A 20,523-nucleotide genomic window follows, 5' to 3' on the forward strand; every position below is an offset into this window, starting at 1 on the left:
CCTCCAAAAATATTTACCTACATTGTTGGGTACTTCAGCAGTGTCCTTGCAGTGCCATGCCATTCACCTGCCACCTCAGAGGCCTCCTGACACTACAGATGCCTAGCACTGAACCAGTAGGACATAAACCTTCCTGCATATGTTTAGGACTGGATTATTTGTAAAGTACAGATGCCATCTTGTTTTCAGGAGAAAATGCCAATTTTTTTATCCCGTGATTTATAAATTGGAAGAGGCAAGGTTTTGCACACACAGTTGGTGTGATATGCTAAGTGTTTGGATTTCAATCCACAAAAGATTCTCTTTAAGCATCTCTTGGACTATTTATACAGGGACAGTAATGAGCATGGATTTTCAAAAAAATACGGTAAAAGTGACTGAAAGAGAAATACCACTCATTCTATTAACAGGAATTTGTTAATGCCCTTGGGTTTTTTGCATATATTTATTGTCTGCCAAGTATTTCCATTTGTCAGAGTATTTAAGTCTGCTTAGAAGATGTAAAATGTATATATAATTGAGAGAATGAGCCTGTTACATGTAAGACTGAGTGACACTTTGTGCTTCTTTTTGGTAGGGACTTTGGATCCCAGAAGGGGAGAAGGTTAAAATTCCTGTTGCTATTAAAGAGTTGAGAGAGGCTACATCACCAAAAGCCAACAAGGAAATACTTGATGTAAGTTTCATGGGGTTTTTGTCAAATTGTCAGTGGTCTGTGGATTTTCCTCTGTAACAACCCAAAGGGATTTCAGGATTTTGGGGTGGGTAGAAATATTTTGCACCCCAAACTGCCTTCTCCATATATGTGAAATGCTTTTTTGTCTTCTATGAAGCCTTTGTTTACAGTCCAAATACTGATAGACTTTTGGGGTAGCAGGTAAGGTGAGGTCAAGACCATATATTTACAGCTAATTCTGTTTTCTTTATTCTGACATTTCAAGCTTTAAACTGTGGCATTCATTTACACTATAGCAGTAGAACTAAAACCAGTATCAACATCCCTAATGGTTTTTGAATCCTGGTATTACAGATTATCACAAGCTAGTTGCTTGGTTACATAGGGTTAAATTAACTATAAATCCATAAGGAAAAAATATCCCAGCTGTCCCAATTTCTCTGCCATGAACAGCAAGAAATTATCTCACTTCCTGAAAGAGACCTGGGAATTTTATTTTCTTGCTTGGATATAGCTCATCACTTCAGGAAATGGAGAAAAAACATTGTTTCAGGATGTATGAGTGTATGAGTTTACAACAAGTGAGCCAGAATTCTAAATACATAGTTCCTTGAACTTGGAATAGCTAAAAATCAGAACTTTCTTGCTAGATCTGAAGCTACACAACACAAAGCACAAAGGATTTGTATTTAAATACAAGGCAAAGAACATTCTGAGTACTGAGAAGAGCACCCTGTTCAGTTCAGTTCTCCTGTGCTGTGGGTCAGTCCTCAGCAATAAAACCCACATTTGTGTGTGTCCTTTTCAGCATTTTGTGCCTGTTGAATCCCTCTGGAGGACCAGTCAGCCCAGGGACTCCCCAAGCAGCACAGTGTATTTAGTACATGTGAAGTCTTTAAACTTTCCATTGGTATAGCTGCATGAGCATGCCTCAAACGTATAGGTTGGAAGCCTAGATTTAGCCTGGACTGATCTATCAAGTGCTTGTTTACTAGGACTGGGTACAGATCCCCGTTGTGACCCAAATGGACCAGTGACATTCAGGTCTACAGCTTGGGACAGCTTGTTTGCATTACAATCCTTCAGTCATGGGGAAAATTCTGGATTTTTGTTATTTTAGTACGAATTGAACCACTTCAGCAGTAAACTTGTTTTGAAAATCTTAATCATCCAGCTTCTTATTGCAAATGACACCTCAGGCTTATCTCACATGGTTCAAGCTGGCCAAATCACATAGTGAGCAGTGTCAGGGTGAAAGGCTGTAAACAAACCTACCTGTTCTACTGATGATAGTAAAGCACATTGGATTTGTCCCGTCACCCTGAATAAACAGTGTTACTCCAGTGCTTTACTTCGACAGATCATGTCGAAGATCTGTGCCATATCATCTGACACATGTATTGCAGCAATCCAAAAGAATCTGTGGTCCATCTCAGAATCCATACATGAAGCAATACTCATCCTAATTTTAATTTAGTTAAACTCTGTCCCATTTTCAGCCCCTCCCCAATTCCTCAACCCCAGTGGCCCTGGTCCCTGGCCCTTGCCTGCCTGCAGGCAGACTGCGGTCCCTCTCTTCTCTGGCATTCCCTGCATTGAGGAGCTGGCAAAGATGCTGCTCAGCTGCCTGTCCTGAGCTCTGCCCCTCATTTCCCTCTTCACAGTGATAAGAAGTGTAACAGTCTTAACTGCATTAAATTCCTGTATACTGAAAGAAGGGTTAATGAATAAGCCTGCAGTACTGCATCCTGCCTTCAGCAGATGTTCAAAGATGCAGGGACTGTGGCATCAAAGTACTTTCTCTTTTCAAAGAAGTTTCTGTATCAAATCCCCACATTATCTTTCTGGATTTTCATTGAATTAGGATGTGTAACAAAAAGCTTTTGCTTTTTTCAGTCCTGTTCATTTTTCAGATTATTTGGTTGGTGAACTTCATTCTGTATTTCAGAAGAAAATTTAATTAAACACTAAACCAGTGCAAGAAGTCAGAGGGATGATTCCAAAAGCTCGTCCCGAAACAGATTTTTGCTACACAAACAATTTTTTGAGGTCACTGAAACCTCTGAGATAATAATGTCCAATTAAAGATGGTTTGTCTCACAGAAATGCACTTAGGTATAGGACAAGCAGAGCAGCATAAGCTCATACAATCCAGGCGAGCTCTTGCTGGCTTTATTAGGGTAGGGCTAATTCAGAAGACTGTTGTTGAATACCAAGCATACTTGGAGCAGGTCAGAGCGTACCACAGAGATTTCCAAGATAAACAGTTGAAACAAAGGCCCACTTTAATGTCTTGGGCTACTTAGAGAGACCCAGGACCGCACAATAGCTCCCTTCTACTCCCTCCTAGGAGGCAGTGGCCTATTTTACTTTGCAGTCTCAAATGTAGAAGGCAGTGTCAATGCTTGGATGCTCTCAGAAAGCTCTGTGGCCTCTACGCCCACCCTGCTTCATCAGCATTACCCAGTTCTCAGCCCCTGGGTCAGCCCGCATGGGCTGCACAGCAGATGGGCAGTGAGAACAACTCTGACCCTGCAGATTTTTCCCCCCCACCTGCTGAAATGAAAAGAGTATGGATCTGAATGCTGAGAGGAAGCAGGGCAAGAAACAGACGTCCTTCATCAGTAGTGGCTCAGGCTGGAACCCTAAGGAGATTTAGCATGTTTCAGTCTCTACGTGCATCTGAGTATCGTGTAGTGGATTCACAAAGCTCTCTAAAAACACTGCTCTAAATATCTACGTAATTGAAGATCGTGTTGTACTCTTGCTTTATCTTCCCTCAGGCTAGCCTACAGAATCCGTGTTAGTCTTTACAGAGGGGTGTTTGTCAATGCCTGCTCACATCCTTCAGGAGTCCTTCCCCAGTTCTGGCAGACATCGTCTTTAACCTGGCTGCCACTTTAATCCCAGAGTCTCCAAAACAAGGACACCAAATGCAAAATTAGCACCTCAGAAGAAAAGTGCATTAATTATGTGTTGCTTAGGCTGGAACATCAAACAACATTACCAAGGCCAGAAATTATTGCTTAGGAACTGGGCTTGCTTATTTCTTGAACGTCAAAGCTTTAATAACTTCATTTAATAATAGTTCTTACCAGATATGCAGCTACGTAACATCTGTGGAAAGCTTGTTAGATGATGAGTAAAGTGCTGTGGTATTTAATTTCTTAAGCTCTTTAAAAATACATATTTGTTCCTTTCCCTGCCATGATAGTGGTCTGGCTATTATTTCAAGCTTGAGGGGGTTGCTAGCCTAGTGTTAACTTGCCAAGGAATGATTAGTTGGTGTCACTTAAGATGTTGAGTCAAGGTGCTGTATGAAAAAAATTCCCATTTATTCCCCATTGTGTTGGTTTTCAATCAAATGGCTTTTAAAATGTCTCGAAGTGAAGTACTGTAAGTCAGACACAAAGTTAATTAAAAAGAAAGCACAACTTCAGCTCTTATTTATAGCCCCTATTGCAATTCATTCTTTGAGCCTGCACTTGACATTGGGTGTCATATAAATGTGGATCTCAGATTTAAATCTGTGAGTAGTTTTTTGCATTCAAAAACCTGTTAAAAGGATGTATTTAGTGTGACTGGAGTGTATGGCAGCAGCCTCTGAAGGGGTCTCTCCTTCCTTGCAGAAGAGCAAAGGAAGAGGAGGTACCTTGGGTACCTTAGCTAAGTACTTAAAGCTGCATAGAGTAAACTCAGGCTTGAAAGAAGTGTTTTTCACATATATATGAAACTCAGGCCCAAATTCCAATTGACCAAAGGGTTTATCATGCTTAGACTCCCACATAGTAAGTCCCTTCCTGGTATCATTTGCATTGTTATATGGGTCTAAAACAACTTTTCCAACTGGGGACAATGTTTTCACCAGTGCTGCTTGAAGTAAGATGTGTTCAGACTTCTAAAGAGGTGAACTGATTATTGACCTGTTTGGTTTGACATGAACTGGTGAACTTGCAGTCTCATCCTAGATGACAGCTTTTGACTTCTGGGTTAGTACTAACCCAGACAGATGGACAGAGGTCTCAGTTTTGTGAAAAGATTTTGTGGTCAAAACAAAGCCACCTGGCACATGTTCTCAAGATGTGTTGCTCTTGCAATTAGGTTCTCCAAATTATGAAATCCCATCAGCATCTAGTTGGTGTTCAATTTTTAAATTCCTCCTAAGTCAGTAAGTTCTGTCCCCAGCATTTTATGTCCCAGGTTTGATTGTTTTACCAGCAGTGGGAAACTGGCCCTTCTGCAGCATCTCAGTGAAGCTTCAGCCTTCAAAATCTGAATTGTCCAGTGAGTGGCAGAAACTTGGTGCACAGAGTGGAAAATAAAATTATTTTGTATGTGATACAGGGCACAGAGTTTGCATATTGCATTTTAACCTCCTGAATGACTGCTTCCAAACATTTCTGTAGTGCCATACGGAGTGTTTAACCTCTTTTTTTTTTTTTTTAATTTCTCCTCAGGAAGCTTATGTGATGGCCAGTGTAGACAATCCTCATGTGTGCCGCTTGCTGGGGATCTGCCTGACTTCTACTGTTCAGCTGATCACACAGCTGATGCCTTATGGCTGCCTCCTTGATTACATCCGAGAGCACAAGGACAACATTGGTTCCCAGTACCTTCTCAACTGGTGTGTGCAGATAGCAAAGGTAAGTGGACCAGCACACCACCAGATCATTTAAAAGTGACTCCAACACAGAGATCTGACAGCTAATAATGTATTTATTTACTTGATTTTCTCTGCAAGCCTTTATGTTCCACCACATGGCTACTAGATACCTGATACTTGACTGTAAGCAGTTATTTTGCCTTCAAGAATTTACCATTTTCAAGCTGCTGTGCAAGCCATAACTAGTCTTCAAAATTCACCTAGACAGCTTAATATTGTCACCAAGGCATTTATGTCCAAACCAAACACCCTGAAATGAAACAACAACGTGATGCAACAAAGCTGTGGCTGGGAAAGGAGTTGAATTTGATAATTGCCATGCCAAAGTGCTGCTTCTGTCAGTTTTCTTGAGCTCTGCCGTGAGGCAAACAGTGATATTGTCCTTCTGTGCCTTGGACAAGCACTCTGATTTTTCAGGCTGAAACCTCTGAGGCCTGGGGATCAAATATGCTGATTAATGAATACCAGCTCCGTTCTAGTGCAGTCTGGCTGTGACTGAAAGACATTCAAGCACCCCAAGGCTGTTGTGTAATTTATAGGCACCGAGTCAGTGCCTGTAATCTAATTGCTGTGGCCATAGTGCCAAATAACAGATTCATTATCAGACCTGACACTGTTTGCCACAGAGAAGAGCAGCAAAGAAGACTGAAATACAGCTTCTTGCCATTAGCAGCAATATGATGTGCTTGGAAATTGGTTAGCCAGTTGCAAGCATGGAAGAATGGAGCAAAACCAGGAAAAAAATAGCTGCAGTTGATTGGAGATTTGTCGTGTGAGATAGCAGTGTCCACAGAGCCTGGCTGCTTTAAATGCTGCTTACTACAGGAATGACAGTCTGCAACCTAACCACATACTTACAGCCTTATCGGTCCCTCGAGACCTTGTATACATCCCAGTATGGGATGGCTGTGGTTTGCATTCAGGAAATACGCTGAGGACCTCAGAAATGTATCCACCAAAAGTATACAGAGCACATTTTTCATCTCAGTGTGTGTACTTTTTTACAGCGTGCTCCACAGCAAATGATTTTTAATTTCTGCATCCACCTGGGATGTGAACAGCCTTTTTCTGACTCTTGCTCTCTTGTTTAATATCAGTTACAGCTCTGGCCTGGTTTCAGTCTCTTTGGAGGATGAACTAGAGGCCACATTTCCCTCCTCCTTCTCCTCATTAATTTTTAAGGTGGCAGAATCAGTCCCCAAATTGATCCCTGGGGCATTACTTGCCCAAAAGGTTGGCCTTCACAATTGTTAGCTTCTGTTTGATTTTTTTCATGTCAGTTCAACATTTGCCCATAGCAACTTCTACCCGTTCTAGCTATGCCTGACCTTCAGCTTTCTCCTTTGTGCTGCTCCACACTGAAGTTCTCCTCAAAGTGCTCGTAAATCACGTATACAGCTTTTTCCCACCAATGTGTCTGGTCTTACTACTCTGATAAAGTCATGCTAGATTTTTGGACATTCTCCGAGACTTCAAACATGTACTTCTGCAAGGGAAAAAAAATGGAAAGGAATATATTTATGTCTGGTTACTAAACAGCAGGAGACAAGTTCCCAGTGAAGTTTTCTTTATTTATTTCTGTTTTCACAGCTTTGAAATAAGTTTTCTTTGCATCTTCCACAAACAATGTTTTTCACTGAGCTGTTGAATCCTGTCTTTCAGACAAGATGTTATGACAGTGCATCAACACTCCACGTGCAGAAACACTGTGAAGTAACTCTTTGAACACACTGGACTCACACTTAAAAGACAAAAACTGGCTTAAACCCCAGGCCTGCACATAATTATAGATCTGCTGAACATTCTAAACAAGCAGCTCAGCATCTTTGGTGTGCAGTTGTGCATGTGCACAAGTATTTAAGTTATTGGTGTCTTAAACAGCTTAGTGTGAAACTGATCCTCTGCTTTTCACTTACTTTGAGTCTTACTAAGTCCCTGCAGCAGGACATGTTTAGCAGGAAAATTTTTTGGAGTTTTATTTAAGACAGTCAGCTTTCTATGGGCAGCTCAAGATTTTTTGTTTCAGAGTTCTGCTCGCCAAAGACCTATTTGTGTAACTAAATACAGGCTCCTAGTGGCATTGTGCCAGTTTGTTTGGGTGGTTTGTTTTGGCAACAGTAGCAGCACTTGGGTGAAGTTCTGCTGAGGGACTCCAGAAGAGGATTTGATGGTGGTCCAATTTAGCAGTGGGCTTAGGAAGGAGGTGGGGGCTGGAAGGGAATTATTCCCTCCAGTGCTCTGTCATCGCATCAACATGATCATTTTTGTGCTAACTTTGTATGTTAGGAGTACTTTTTTAATTAATTCTCTCTTCATAAAAATACAAGCACATAAGCTTCTGCCAGCAGAAACCTACCGACTGGGAATAATTGTGGTTTTTAGAAAAGATCTTGCAGAAAACCTAAAAATCATGATCTTCTTGATTTTATACACCAAGAGACTGGAGTTTAGGGAAAGGGGGAATAATCTGTGTGGTCAGAAATGCAGCTGTTTGATTCATACCTTAGAAGTCAAACCAGCAAAATTAATCTTATTCCTCTGTGAGAGGCAGTTGTACCAAAAAAGCACGTATGCTATGGCAAACCCAGTCTAATCATGGGAGGCAGTGAAACTAGAAGAACTTGCCTTTTAAAAGAGGACTTGAAAATACATGCAACGCTGAGCTCAGCCATAAAATGGATTTTTTAAATTTTGTTTTATTTTATCAGCTTTGTGGTGGGATGCCTCATTGTTAGCAGGGACAAGGCAGGGTACACTGTAACAAGATGCAGAATCGGCAACTTTGAACAAATAATTTCTTATTTTTGCTTGGACTCTTCCCTCAGGTCATTAGTGTCTACGTACTGTCTGTAGGCTTGGCCTATGAGTATATGAACAGTGATAGTTATCCTTATTTGCTACTCTTATCCCAATGCTATAGTTTCTGCATTAAATCCCAAAGGAGCCACATCCCCTGCTTATACCTGCTACCATCCCTTTTTTCTCCATGGCACATTGACCCATAAAAAAGATTTCCAGAAGGTAATAGTTACTTCTCCTTGTAATTGTGCAACTACACATCCTTAGTCTGCAATAAGTGTCATGTAAATCAAAACAGCCAACCTTATTCTGAAGGAGTTGTAAGTTACCACGTGTTTGTGGTGGTGTGTGTACTGTTACCTCAGAGTATCTGAGGTTTGGTAGCTTGTTTGCACATCCAAGTCTGTCCTACTGCAGGGAATGAACTATCTGGAGGAGCGTCGCCTGGTGCACCGGGACCTTGCTGCCAGGAATGTCCTCGTTAAAACTCCTCAACACGTGAAAATCACGGACTTTGGGCTGGCAAAGCTGCTTGGTGCTGACGAGAAGGAGTATCATGCTGAAGGAGGCAAGGTAAAGTGCGTTGGAGAAACGAGGCACTGCATGTTCATCTGTGTTTGTGCTTGCACCAGAGCCTTAAGCACAAAAAAAAAAAAAAATTAAAAAAAGGGAAAAAAAAAAGAATGGCTGGGCTTTTCAAAGCACTCAGCTGCTGTCTCAGCTTGCTGCCTTTGAAGACTGTGGGAGTCCTCTGAAATCAGCCGAAGCAGCATCAGGCCAGTGGGACTGCAGTGGGAGTGGAGGTAGCAGAGCAATGAATGCTTTTGAAATTCCCACCCAGAATGTCTGGGAAAAAGCAAGATTATTAAAAAAAAAAAAATTAAAAAAAAAAGAAAGCAGGGCTGAATTAATCCGTGCAGCCAACACTAATAACACCATTTATGAAGAGAAAGGGAATGCTGTATATTTTTAATATGTATAGCAGAAGAAAGACCTGTCAGACTTGGTTCAGCACGCCTTCATGTTGTACTACGTGCTGATGGAGGGAATGTGTCCTGCCGAGAAATTAGAAAGAAGCTGCTTGCAAATATTGCAAAGATCATAAATGGAAACCATATGAGTGCAGATCAGTCTGAGTCATACAGCCTGAGATTGGATTTGTGTCTTGTTATGATAGGAAAAGGTGAATAATATTGTAATTTGTCTGTTCAGAGTATTGTAAGACTAATTTGTAAGAGATATTTCTAATATGCCTAGTATTTCACAATTTCCCTGGTTCAATATAATAAAATAATAAAAAGGGACTCAAAAGTTGCTTGGACTGACACTCAGATACATGTGTTGCTTGTTGGTTGGTTTTTTTGCTTTCTGCAACAAAGCTGTTGGTTTAAACACCACCTGGTGGTAAATATTGCTGATAAATTTTGTGTAAGCCTCTTACGGTTCATCTGTGATTTTTCCTAGGTTCCTATTAAATGGATGGCCTTGGAGTCAATTTTACACCGGATTTACACTCACCAAAGTGACGTCTGGAGTTATGGTGAGTCTAATCTCATTTACAATTATTGCACAAGTGGTGAAAAATTGCAGGATTTGCTAGTGACTACACAGACCTTCTTTCTTCCTTTTATGAGAGTACTAGGAGAATAAATGTAAACAATGGACCCAAATAACCTATTCAATAAAATAAAATTCCCATGAAATTGCATTCTAGTGAGGCTTAAGATGTTTTGCAGAATATGCTTTCAAATTACAAGCTCTTTGCCAAAAGGGGCTGAAGCTTCATGTGCTGAAGTTCTGCTGAGGCTTTTCTTCAGCAGCTTCATATGAAATATAACTGGGCTGAAAATAAAGCCACATAACTGCAGGTAGGACTTAAAACCATCAGCCATGCTGCTGTTAATCAGTGTAATTCTGCTGTGACCTAAAATGGCTTTGCCATCCTGCTATGCAGGGAACAACTCTAAAAGGGAAGCAAAGTTATTAGCTCCTTAGATATTAAGTTTATGTTTGGTATAGTTTGTAAGCCAGATTGAAAGAAACAAGAGCAGAAAGGGAACTTCTTAAAGCAACTTATTCCAAAATTTCCACAGGCCCTTATATGCCTGGAAAAAATTAATGCAGATGGTCAGATGCTGTGTACTTTAGAAAAAGTACAGCCTCTGGTCTTTTTAATCCATTTATGTATCTTGGCATCCAAAATCTTGTTTTGTATCCTAAGCTACCAGTCAGTCACAACAGCTACATCACAAGAGTATGTGGTATGTCAGCAAACAACACTGAGGCAACTGGTTTACACATCTTTCAAAAACTGCTCTTGCTCATCTCCAAAGAAATTGTTTTCAAACAAAAACACAACTTCCATTTTTAAAACCACTTGCTGGGCTGGAGTCTAGAGATTGTAACCTGCATCTCCATTTTGTGTGTCTGGAAAGTCTGTGGGATGTTCAACACCGAGATACTATCTGAGATTTAAAAACAAAACAAAACAAAATCCAAAACAAACAACAACAAAATCCAAAACAAACAACAACACAAAAACCCAAACCCAGACCCACACAAAATTACTCCCCAAAAAACCCCCAAAAATAAATCAGGATGAATTCAACCTGTTTCATTATTTTGTCTCTCTTCAAAGTATTGGCAGAAAATGTTTTCCTTTGGTGGGGCTCTGGCAATACAGCACCTCTGGAAAGCCCTCTTTCCTCACCACCTCCCTGCACCCAGGGCAAGCACCCTGGCTCCCAGCAAAGCCTCTCTCATCTTCTCATCCTGCCTGCAGGCGTGACAGTGTGGGAGCTGATGACATTTGGGTCGAAGCCTTATGAAGGGATTCCTGCCAGTGAAATCTCCTCTGTCTTGGAGAAGGGCGAGCGTTTGCCCCAGCCCCCCATCTGTACCATCGATGTCTACATGATCATGGTCAAATGTGAGTTCACATTTGGGGTTGTGGGTGCTCATCTAAGTCAAATGAGTGTCATGGTTGTCTTTGTTATGTCACATTTGTATATGGTGTGTTCTCAGTGACTGCACAGAAGTAGGGTTAGGTGAAAGGAGTGGTGACACCAGAGTGTGTTCCCACACTTTGAGCTTTAGCTAGGAGCACAGAATATGGTTTCATTTGTTGCTAATTCGGTTGGGCAATGTTTTTTTACCATTCACAGCACTGGCTGATATTCTCAATTATTTAAAACTGTTATTATCAGGCAGTATAAATCAGCGTAACACCACCCACTTTACTTAATACTCTAGTTTTATATGTGTAGAAAATAAAATTGTCACTGCCTTCTTCTCCAGTCTCCTTCTTAGTTCAGTGAAGTCCAATAATATGCCTCCCCCTGCAATCATGCACACAGATCATGGGATACTTTTACTAAAGGAGTGCTGCGAGCACAGGCATCACCCATAATGGCAGATGCACATGTGGGTCCAGAGTTCCGCATCTGATTTTTGGATGGCTCTTTTTCAGCTGTTGCTGTGAAGTAGCACAGGAGCTAGGAGTCTCTCAGGTACTTTGTGGTCATTGTTACAGTACATCAAAGGGATTCTGAACCCCAAATTAATTTTCCATCTATATCAGCTGCTAAAATGTTGGATTATTATCTGGCTTACTGTGTGTCTCTAGACCATGAGTGCTGCATTCCTGCTCTCTGCCCTTTGTGTTTGTGATGATGCTGATGAAAAGCCCACTAGGTGGCATTTAAGACCATCTCACTGGAGCAAAATTTACCTATTCCTGAAACAGGAAACAATCCACTATTCACAGTACTTTCAGGGAGTCCTGGAGTGTCCCAGTGTTGCTTTGTCAGGACAGTCATGGCATGGGGAGAGCCCGATTCTGTGCTCACCAGAGAGAACAGGAACTGGATCCAGATATGTGCATCAAGCTTGGGAGGTGCCCAGACCCACAAGCAGTGTCCTGGAAACTCCTCCCCATCGCTGATGAACCCTGCTGACACCTCAGCCCTGCCAACTTCTCTGCTTGCAGAGAACCCAGAGAACTCTGCTTGCATTATAACCCAGATCTTCAAAGAACATACCTTCAGGGGCTGAGCCTTTGCTCAGCAGCTCCATCCATTGCCCCTCCTTTGGGTTAGTCCAGATGCAGAAAGCAGGAAATTTTTCCCAGGCATCTACTAATGGGGTACTTGTTACTAGAACACCACCAGTGGAGAGTCCACATCCAGTTTCATACTGTTACACTGAATTTAAATGCAAGAGCATGAGGATCTGAGGTCTGAGTCTTCCTTTGGCCACAGGACTTGGCTGCACATCTTTCCCTTCTCTAATCACTCCATGTTTGCAGGCAACAGCATGGACCCTGTTGAAGCTGCCATTTTATCTAAACAAATTCTGGATTTCCAGTTTTCTCTTTTATAAACTGAGAACATAAACCAAAATGTTCAAAGTTATTGCACAAAAATTTTATTTTTATTTTGTTTATTAAGAAGCAGTATTTAAACGTATGCAACTCAGACATAAATTCAGAAGTAGTAGATGCTACTTCTACGACAGCAGTAAACTCCCAAATGCTCCAAAAGCAAAAAGGATTTTTTCCTGAATTAGCAAGGGATCATATTTCTAACATAGTAAAAGGTCACTGACAATTATGAGATTTTTGTCTAATGCTGATTTCAGATGGCATAAGGATAATAATAAGGCTTATTAGAATAAGCTGTTTCTTGTGAGTTCCTCCAGACACACTGGGCTTGGCCTTTCATATTTTTAATTTTAGACACAAGATTCTCTACATCAGCTCATCTGTTCATCAATAAAAGAAACTGTGGGTTTCCTAAGTAATCTCACAAGTTAAACCACCAATATCTGTATTCAGAATTTCTTTTAGCATTGGTCCACCCTAAGTTGTAGGACTTGTTTTTGTTGAAGTCCAGTTACTAATTAAATACAGCTTAGATATGGTTAATCTTTCATAATGTCCCCATCAAGGATGTTTTGAATTTTGGAAGACATTTGGTACAGAGAGTAGCTTCTGCTTTAGGCTTCCCAGGATTTTGTGAAGCAATGCACTGAGGACTAGATGGTCAAATCACCGCACATCTGCTGGTGCCCAATGAACTTATTTTGCTTCCCCTCCTTCAAGAGCTTTTTCAGAGCAGAATAATTTGGACTGCTCCAGGCTGGCCACCAATTTTATATCCTCAGGACTGATGCAGTGTTATAACTCAGGTGGGACCTGCCTGCCCAAACAGTAATAGGCCATCAGGAGACAGGCTCAGTCTGGAGTTTTTCCAACAAGGGTTTTTATTACCTCTTTCATTCTTTCCCTAATTGCCAAGATGCGCGTTTTAAATGCTGACAGTCACAGCAGTTGTTGGTGAATTAACTTTTTATAGTGGTCCCTTACCCATAAATCCTTAAAAGCATGTATGGTGCCAGTCTTTTCTCTGTTACACTTTATTTTAAGCTGTGTGTTTTATCATGAAAGCAACTTTATTTGTGCGTTGCATGCCTTATCATCCCTGCAGGCTGGATGATTGATGCGGACAGCCGTCCCAAGTTCCGTGAACTGATAGCAGAGTTCTCAAAAATGGCCCGTGACCCCCCACGCTATCTCGTTATACAGGTACTAAACCCAGTGGTAGGAAGATTTCTGATAACATGAGGCCCAACAGGATAAGCAATACACGTAAAAACGTATGATATGGATAATTTACTTTCCAGGTTTTAGCACAACCAGCTAGAACCACACACAGAATTTCAAGACCAGTGACTGTTTTCACAGTGGTGGTCCCAGTAACAGCCCATACTGCAGTCCTGAGAGGAGAAGAGAGTTTGGTCCTCATCAAAATGCAGATATTTTGCAGCAGCATAGACAGAGATTGCAGGCCCAAATACCTCTAAATTCTTGGTAAATTTGGTTAAACACACAGATTAAGATTTTACATCTTGGACCTCTTGCTATATTACTTTGTGTCTCTCAGAGTAGAGGATAATGATGGTTTGAAATGAATCTGCAAGTCCACTCTCATGCTGATTTGTCTCACAGGGAGATGACAGGATGCACCTTCCCAGTCCTACGGATTCCAAGTTTTATCGCACCCTGATGGAAGAGGAGGACATGGAAGACATAGTGGATGCGGATGAGTATCTCGTGCCACACCAAGGCTTCTTCAACAGCCCCTCAACATCTCGCACTCCTCTCCTGAGTTCATTGGTATGAAACTTTCCTTCTGTGGAAACACAAAAAGCAGTTTTAAAAGTGAACTGCTTCTTATATTGTCTGTATTTTCTTTCTCTCTTTAAGAGTGCTACTAGCAACAACTCTGCTACAACCTGCATTGACAGGAACGGGGTAAGTGGGATGACTTTTTAAAAAGGATAAACTTCTATGTGGATTAATTTCTACAAAGCAGTCCCTTTAAATTTATATTCTCTACTTCCAACTTAGCAGGGGCACCCTGTAAGGGAAGACAGCTTCGTCCAGAGGTATAGCTCAGACCCAACGGGTGCTTTCTTGGAGGACAGCATAGACGATGGCTTCTTGCCAGCCCCAGGTAAGTACCTTTCCTCTGTTTCAATCCCACAGCCACTCATTCACAAGCCATTTTCTTGTCAATATAATTGTCATTCCTTTTCTGTAGAAAGGAAGCAATCCAAGTGCTTCCTACCATTTCTGCTCAGTAAATGGGAGTGGAAATGCATGTGTATATCCCTTTCTTAGACTTTTTTTGTCTACTTCTGTCCCCCTCTCATTTGGGTTCTTTCATGAGCTGGGTTCCTCATGTTTGCTATGTGGTACCAGGGAGTTTGTATTCCTGGTCCTATGTTTAAAGCTTTCTACCACCCCTGAACTTTAAAAAATATCCTCTAAAAAGGTTTCACACCTTAAACCATTTTAGCAATAGAAGCAGCTTTCTGGCATTTTGACTGCTTTCTGATACACAGAAGGCAGCTCATGGTTTCACGTGGACTTACAGCGTAGGCAGTTGGAGAGTGAGCCAGCGAGTGCTGATGGAGCTGATGCTGGGTTATGCTTTGTGTCCTTGAAAAAAACCCAACCAACCCTTCCAAGAACACACCACAGCTAAAAAGGGTGAAAGACTCTGCAAGGGATGGCATTTAAGTGAGATGTGGAATCTCTGTTACTGCTAATCTTGTATTTTCTAGGCACTTTCCTCATCTCTAAACATTTTCCTGGGGAAATGGCTTCTGGCAGCAAAGCTCCCTGACTGCAGTTTCAGAACAGTATCTGGGGTGTAGCCACCCACACATCACTAAAATCAGCAGTAGCTATCTCTCTCTCGATCTCTCTCATGGTCCAAGCCATCTTTCTGCTGCTTAGCAGACTGAATTCCTGAAAGTTAACTTCAGGTCAGCTTGTTTGGTGCCATGGCACAGCAGTCCCTGCCTTTGGCTCTCTTCTGCTTCAGGAAGTTCAGTGAGATGCTGTGTGTGAAAAGCTAGTGATAGCTGGGTTGAAATTACACCTCAGGTGATGCAAATGGCTGCATTCATTATGTGTCCTTATTTTCCTTCCTTCTCATTTTTGTTTTCTTTTTATTGCAGAGTACGTAAACCAGCTGGTGCCCAAGAAAACATCTGCCTCAGCGGTCCAGAATCCAATCTACAACAACTTCTCGCTGACAGCAAACTCAAAGGTCCCCACAGACTCCAGCTACCAGAATTCACACAGCACAGCTGTGGACAATCCTGAGTATCTCAACACCAACCAGTCCCCACTGGCTAAAACAGTCTTCGAGAGTTCTCCGTACTGGATCCAGGCGGGCAACCACCAAATAAATCTGGACAATCCTGACTATCAGCAGGACTTCTTACCAAAGGAAACCAAACCTAATGGTCTCTTGAAAGTTCCCGCAGCTGAAAACCCAGAGTACTTGAGGGTAGCAGCACCAAAAAGCGAATACATTGAAGCTTCAGCATGACCATAGGGAATTTCTTCTTGCAGCAAGGCAAGCCAGACTGGGTGAGCCACCTGGCTGCTTCAAGAACAGACTCTGGCTCAGAGGAAATGGTGACTGCAATGCATCAGTAAGCACACCTTTCTTTTTCAGCATGGAGGCTGAAACTGCAAAGCCTATCTGATGGTAGTTTGAGTCTTTTCTTGCCCAGTTCCATGTAATTACTGAGGCCCATAGCCTGCACTCGGATGCACGTTGAGATGGAGGGGGATCTTCCTGGACAGAAATAAAAAAGATGCATTCCTTTAATTTTTAAATGATAACATGGTAAGAAGCCACTCTGGGATGAATTTAAGAACTGTACTCAATGTACAGTCAAGATCCTTTCTAAGTCTTTATTTTTATAAGTGCTTCTAACAGAATTTTTGGATCTTTTACAAGATGAGATGCTTGTACTGCTGGTCTGCTATGTGGTACTCAGATCACCAGCAAGAAAATAAAAAAAAACAACATTACTCAGTGGTTTTCCAAAACTCCTGGTACAGAAACAGTTTTTCTAAACCATCGGATTTTTACAAATTGGCTCCATATACTGCTTGGCATGAAGAGGAGCAGTGCATCTGAGGGACGTATGGGAAATTCTGCCCTGGGCAGTATGGAGTGGATCACTCCAGGAAAAACTAGCACAAAAAGCAAAATGGCACAATACATCACCTACTGACCACTACTGTTAAAAGCTGACAGGAGGAACTCACCTCAAAAGTCATGGTTATAAAGTGCTCTCTAGTCTGTTTTCTGATGGTCAAACACAAGACTTGTTTTTTCTGATCACTTATGTAGTTGTCAAATTGCCAAAATGCCTTTCTTCTTCGACAAAACTGTTAAAGATGTTGCTGTAACTGAAAAATGAAGTGTCAAATAATGTTTAACAGACTTTAATTAAATGTCAAGGAAATGCAAATTGTGGCAATTCGGAGCATTCACGAGACAGTCTGGAAGAAATATAGTGAATTAAATCTTCTAGGGCAAGAAATACAGGTAGCTGTAGCCAAGCAGTTTTATTTCCTTTCTTAAATGGGATCAGAGCATGAGTAACCCAGTATAAAATGTGTTGGCAGCTTGTGTGTGTGCATTAGCTTACTAGGCTCACTGCAGTCAGGAGCAAAGCCATATATTGGGTCAAAATCTAGAGATTGTCCTGTTTGGTACATGCTTGTCACTGTGACCAAGTCTCAGGCACAGCAGTATGGAGAATGCTGTTTGACTTTGATTATTACTGGCTTGTCTTTAAAATGCTAACAAAAAATCAGTTCCTACGTCCAACTAGAGGCAGATTTTGCCTTGCATTCCTGAGAGAAGATTTGTTGTGTTGCTCTCACAAGCACAAAACATGTATGCACAGGCTGTGCAACTTTTCTCCACCTATCACCCTGGGGGGACTGTACATGAAACCAAAAAAATGTATTGGCAGAAATCACAGATACTTTTCAATTTGCTAAATCAATTTGCTATGTCTCCCAGCAGAACTACTAGAAAATCACATAGTTCATGTTCTCCTGCAGAATCTTTACAACACTATTACAAAAAGGATTTAACTGATGTTTTGTGTTAGATAAAATGAGAGAGCCACTAAGAAGTAGCAATATGTATTACCAGCATTATGTAGCATGAATATTATTTGATAGAGGTTAATGTGCTTGTCCTTTTAAAATAATTTAGGAGGGATTCAGTTGCAACTAGTTGCTATAAACAAGGACATTTCTTCTAAGCATTGAGCAGTATAATTTTGAAAAAGCATCCCTTTTTTCAGTGTGTTTGTTTTTAAAAGAAAAATAGGGAAGAGGATGCAGGACCATGAACTCTCGATACAAATGTACAGACTCCTAATTGGTGGAATCAGCTATATTGCCAAGTAGTTTTGGTAAGCAGGCATCCTGTAAGCCATTATTTGTAAATCAGCAGCTCAGTAATGATTGTAAAGCCAGCAAACAGTAAAACCTGGGCAGTGTGCTGTAGTCTATGGGCTGTGTCTGCAGGGCAGATATGATGGCAGTGGGAGAGGCTGGGACTGCGTAGCTGTGTCACTGTTGCTGGAGGCATGGGTGCTACATGGAGGGGTGCTCATAGGGTAACAGATATTAGCAGTGTACCAAATAATTTCCAGCAAGCTGGAAAAAAAACAGATACAAATCAATAAGCAGTAGAAATGGTCTGGTTTTCCCACCACAGCTCCCTGACCATGTAGCAGCAAGGAGGCCTGTGCCATAAAGGCAAACACAGGCAGCATAAAGCATCATCCAAAAATAATTTGCAAGTTCTGCCCTTGTCTCTCAGGAGCCGTGGGTAGAAAATGCTGGTTTTTTGAAGTGCGACTAAATAGGGAAATACAGAAAGCAACAGACACTTTTGAAAACTAACAATATTACTTATCAAGAAAATTTAAATTTCCATTTTTTCTGTATTTCTCATAGAAGGCAAAATAAAACCACTCACAAGTTAGTGCTTAGTGTCTCTGAAACATAAAGCAGTAATTATTATGGAACTGCTTTTGCAATAATAATTTAACACTTTTCATTACTGCTAAGTGTATGAAAATGTAAATTAAGTCAAAAGTATGCATCTTACTTTGATGTTTTCCAGTGAGCTATGTATAGTGTCAGTGCACTTGACTTCATCTGGGCCTTGAGTTGTTCTCCAGCACGGCAAGTTCGCTTGGGAAACTTCCTTCATGTTGCAATTGGTCTTGTTGAGTAAATTCATCTGAGAATCCAGGCACTTGCTTTTGTTTCCAGCTGGCAGGCAGAAATGCAGTGACTTTTCTGGAGAGAGAAGCTGAAATTAGATGGTAGTTTCTGAGACACTTCAAGGTGATGCCCTGTCCCACCACTGCCACCAACAAATGGTCACATGAAGGCCCCAGCATTAGAAAATATGGTCCCATGGTTCATTTGAAAGGAAAGGGCTTGTGTAGAGAGTGTAATGCCAGGGAAGGGGCACAGCCAGCCCATCCAGCTGTCAAATTTGCCCAGGGGCACCACTGATCCCATTGACCATTTGCACAGGTTCACATGGTGCCTGTCCCTGCTGACAGCTTGAAGCAAAACCCTCTTGCAGAGATCGTTTGTGCAAAAACCAGTATAAGCAGCAGCAATAATACTATGGGCTGAATCTCTTCTCTTGCCCAGGAGATTCAGTAAGGGCTACAACAATGTCACAGCTCAAAGAGATCCCATCACAAGGTGCCTGGAATGTCCCTCAGTCTGTCCGGGAGTGCTCCAGGGTTCCAAGGAGAAACTTTGCATTTCCAGACAAACACTCATTTTTCAGACTCAGAGTGCAACATCTTATGCTAGTATTACTGCTGCCTCTCCAAATGAGCAGTTATGGTACTCTGGCTTTTGTTTCCTTCCACATTTCTCTGTGAGAAAACATCTGAATCAGGATAAAGTATGAAAATATACCTATGTCCCCCTTCCTGATGCAAACTGTATACTTATGAAATGTCAAACTCTGTTAGAACACTTAGCAAGAATGCTTTGTAATGTTTTATCACCACTGATTGAAATTTTTGTATTGGGATCCCGTTTTCTAGCTTTCTTTTTGTAGCTGTTAGCTCTTTGTTCTGATATTCAACTTTTAAAAGAGCCTTTTTAGAATAATAAAAAAATAATAGAAAAAAATTATACAAAAGAAAGACATGACACTTTCAAGTAGCTTGTCAAATAGGCTGCATTAGGACCAAAGATGTAATGTGTTGTTTTCTTGCTTTAAAGGAATAGGGTATTGATCACCACTTCCACAGCCTCTCATTACAGGGAAAAGCTACAGTTCTCCATTCTTCATTGGGGTTGGGCCAGACTTCCACAGAGCCAAGAAGGCTTGAACGGAGGGTGAGGCTTCTCCGTAGAAAACCAAACCAAATATTAGCACCAGGTATCAGTTCAGGGCCAGACCTACAACCTCTACTCCATTTCAGTTCCTTTTCTGCTCATCACAATAGCTAAACAGTGACAGTGTCAAGGAAAAAAAAAAAAAAGAAACATGATATTTTGGCTTAGTATCAGAAAAAAATATGAAAATGTGAAAATTTGACATCATAACTGCTTTTTATGTGGGGAGCTATGTAGGCAGGCACTGAGACTTTAAACTGAATTTAAAGTCAGTTTTGTATTTAATTATGCAGGGGAGTTGAAATCATAGCATTTCCATGATTGGCTTTACTTTCTGCCGTGTGTCCTGCCTCTGTTCAACATCCTGTGTTTCTGGTAGATCACCTGTATTACTGTGGCCTCTTGGGCTGAGAATTGCAGGTCTGTCAGAGGTACTGCATGCAACGCCGCCTTCTTGTACAAGGGAGAGAAGAGCATGGTGATAGCAAGCTATACCACAACTGGTGGTTTTACAAACCTTTGGTGGCATCCAAAAAAAAGGGTTTTCCTGAGGAAACATTGGTAACTAGGGGCCCAGCTGGCAAAAGACGTTCCACTTACTGCACTGCTGAAGTC

The 20,523-nt window shown here is 41.3% G+C and overlaps 1 protein-coding gene across 2 annotated transcripts in view; it reads left to right on the forward strand.

Moving 5' to 3' along the window:
• Positions 1-20,054, forward strand: part of EGFR (epidermal growth factor receptor) — a 49,447-nt gene extending 29,393 nt beyond the window's left edge. The window contains exons 19-28 of one of the 2 annotated variants that reach the window (XM_030445667.1): positions 578-676; positions 5,134-5,319; positions 8,556-8,711; positions 9,603-9,678; positions 10,921-11,067; positions 13,625-13,722; positions 14,146-14,313; positions 14,404-14,451; positions 14,548-14,653; positions 15,666-20,054. In XM_030445667.1, the coding sequence (XP_030301527.1) occupies positions 578-676; positions 5,134-5,319; positions 8,556-8,711; positions 9,603-9,678; positions 10,921-11,067; positions 13,625-13,722; positions 14,146-14,313; positions 14,404-14,451; positions 14,548-14,653; positions 15,666-16,042 (1,461 nt within the window). In that variant the 3' untranslated portion in view covers positions 16,043-20,054. The remainder of the gene's footprint in view (positions 1-577; positions 677-5,133; positions 5,320-8,555; positions 8,712-9,602; positions 9,679-10,920; positions 11,068-13,624; positions 13,723-14,145; positions 14,314-14,403; positions 14,452-14,547; positions 14,654-15,665) is intronic. The other variant, XM_030445666.1, reaches the window with a different exon arrangement.
• The last annotated feature ends 469 nt before the right edge of the window (positions 20,055-20,523 follow it).

Source organism: Calypte anna, chromosome 2 (assembly GCF_003957555.1).
Source record: "Calypte anna isolate BGI_N300 chromosome 2, bCalAnn1_v1.p, whole genome shotgun sequence".
Lineage (NCBI taxonomy): Eukaryota > Metazoa > Chordata > Aves > Apodiformes > Trochilidae > Calypte > Calypte anna.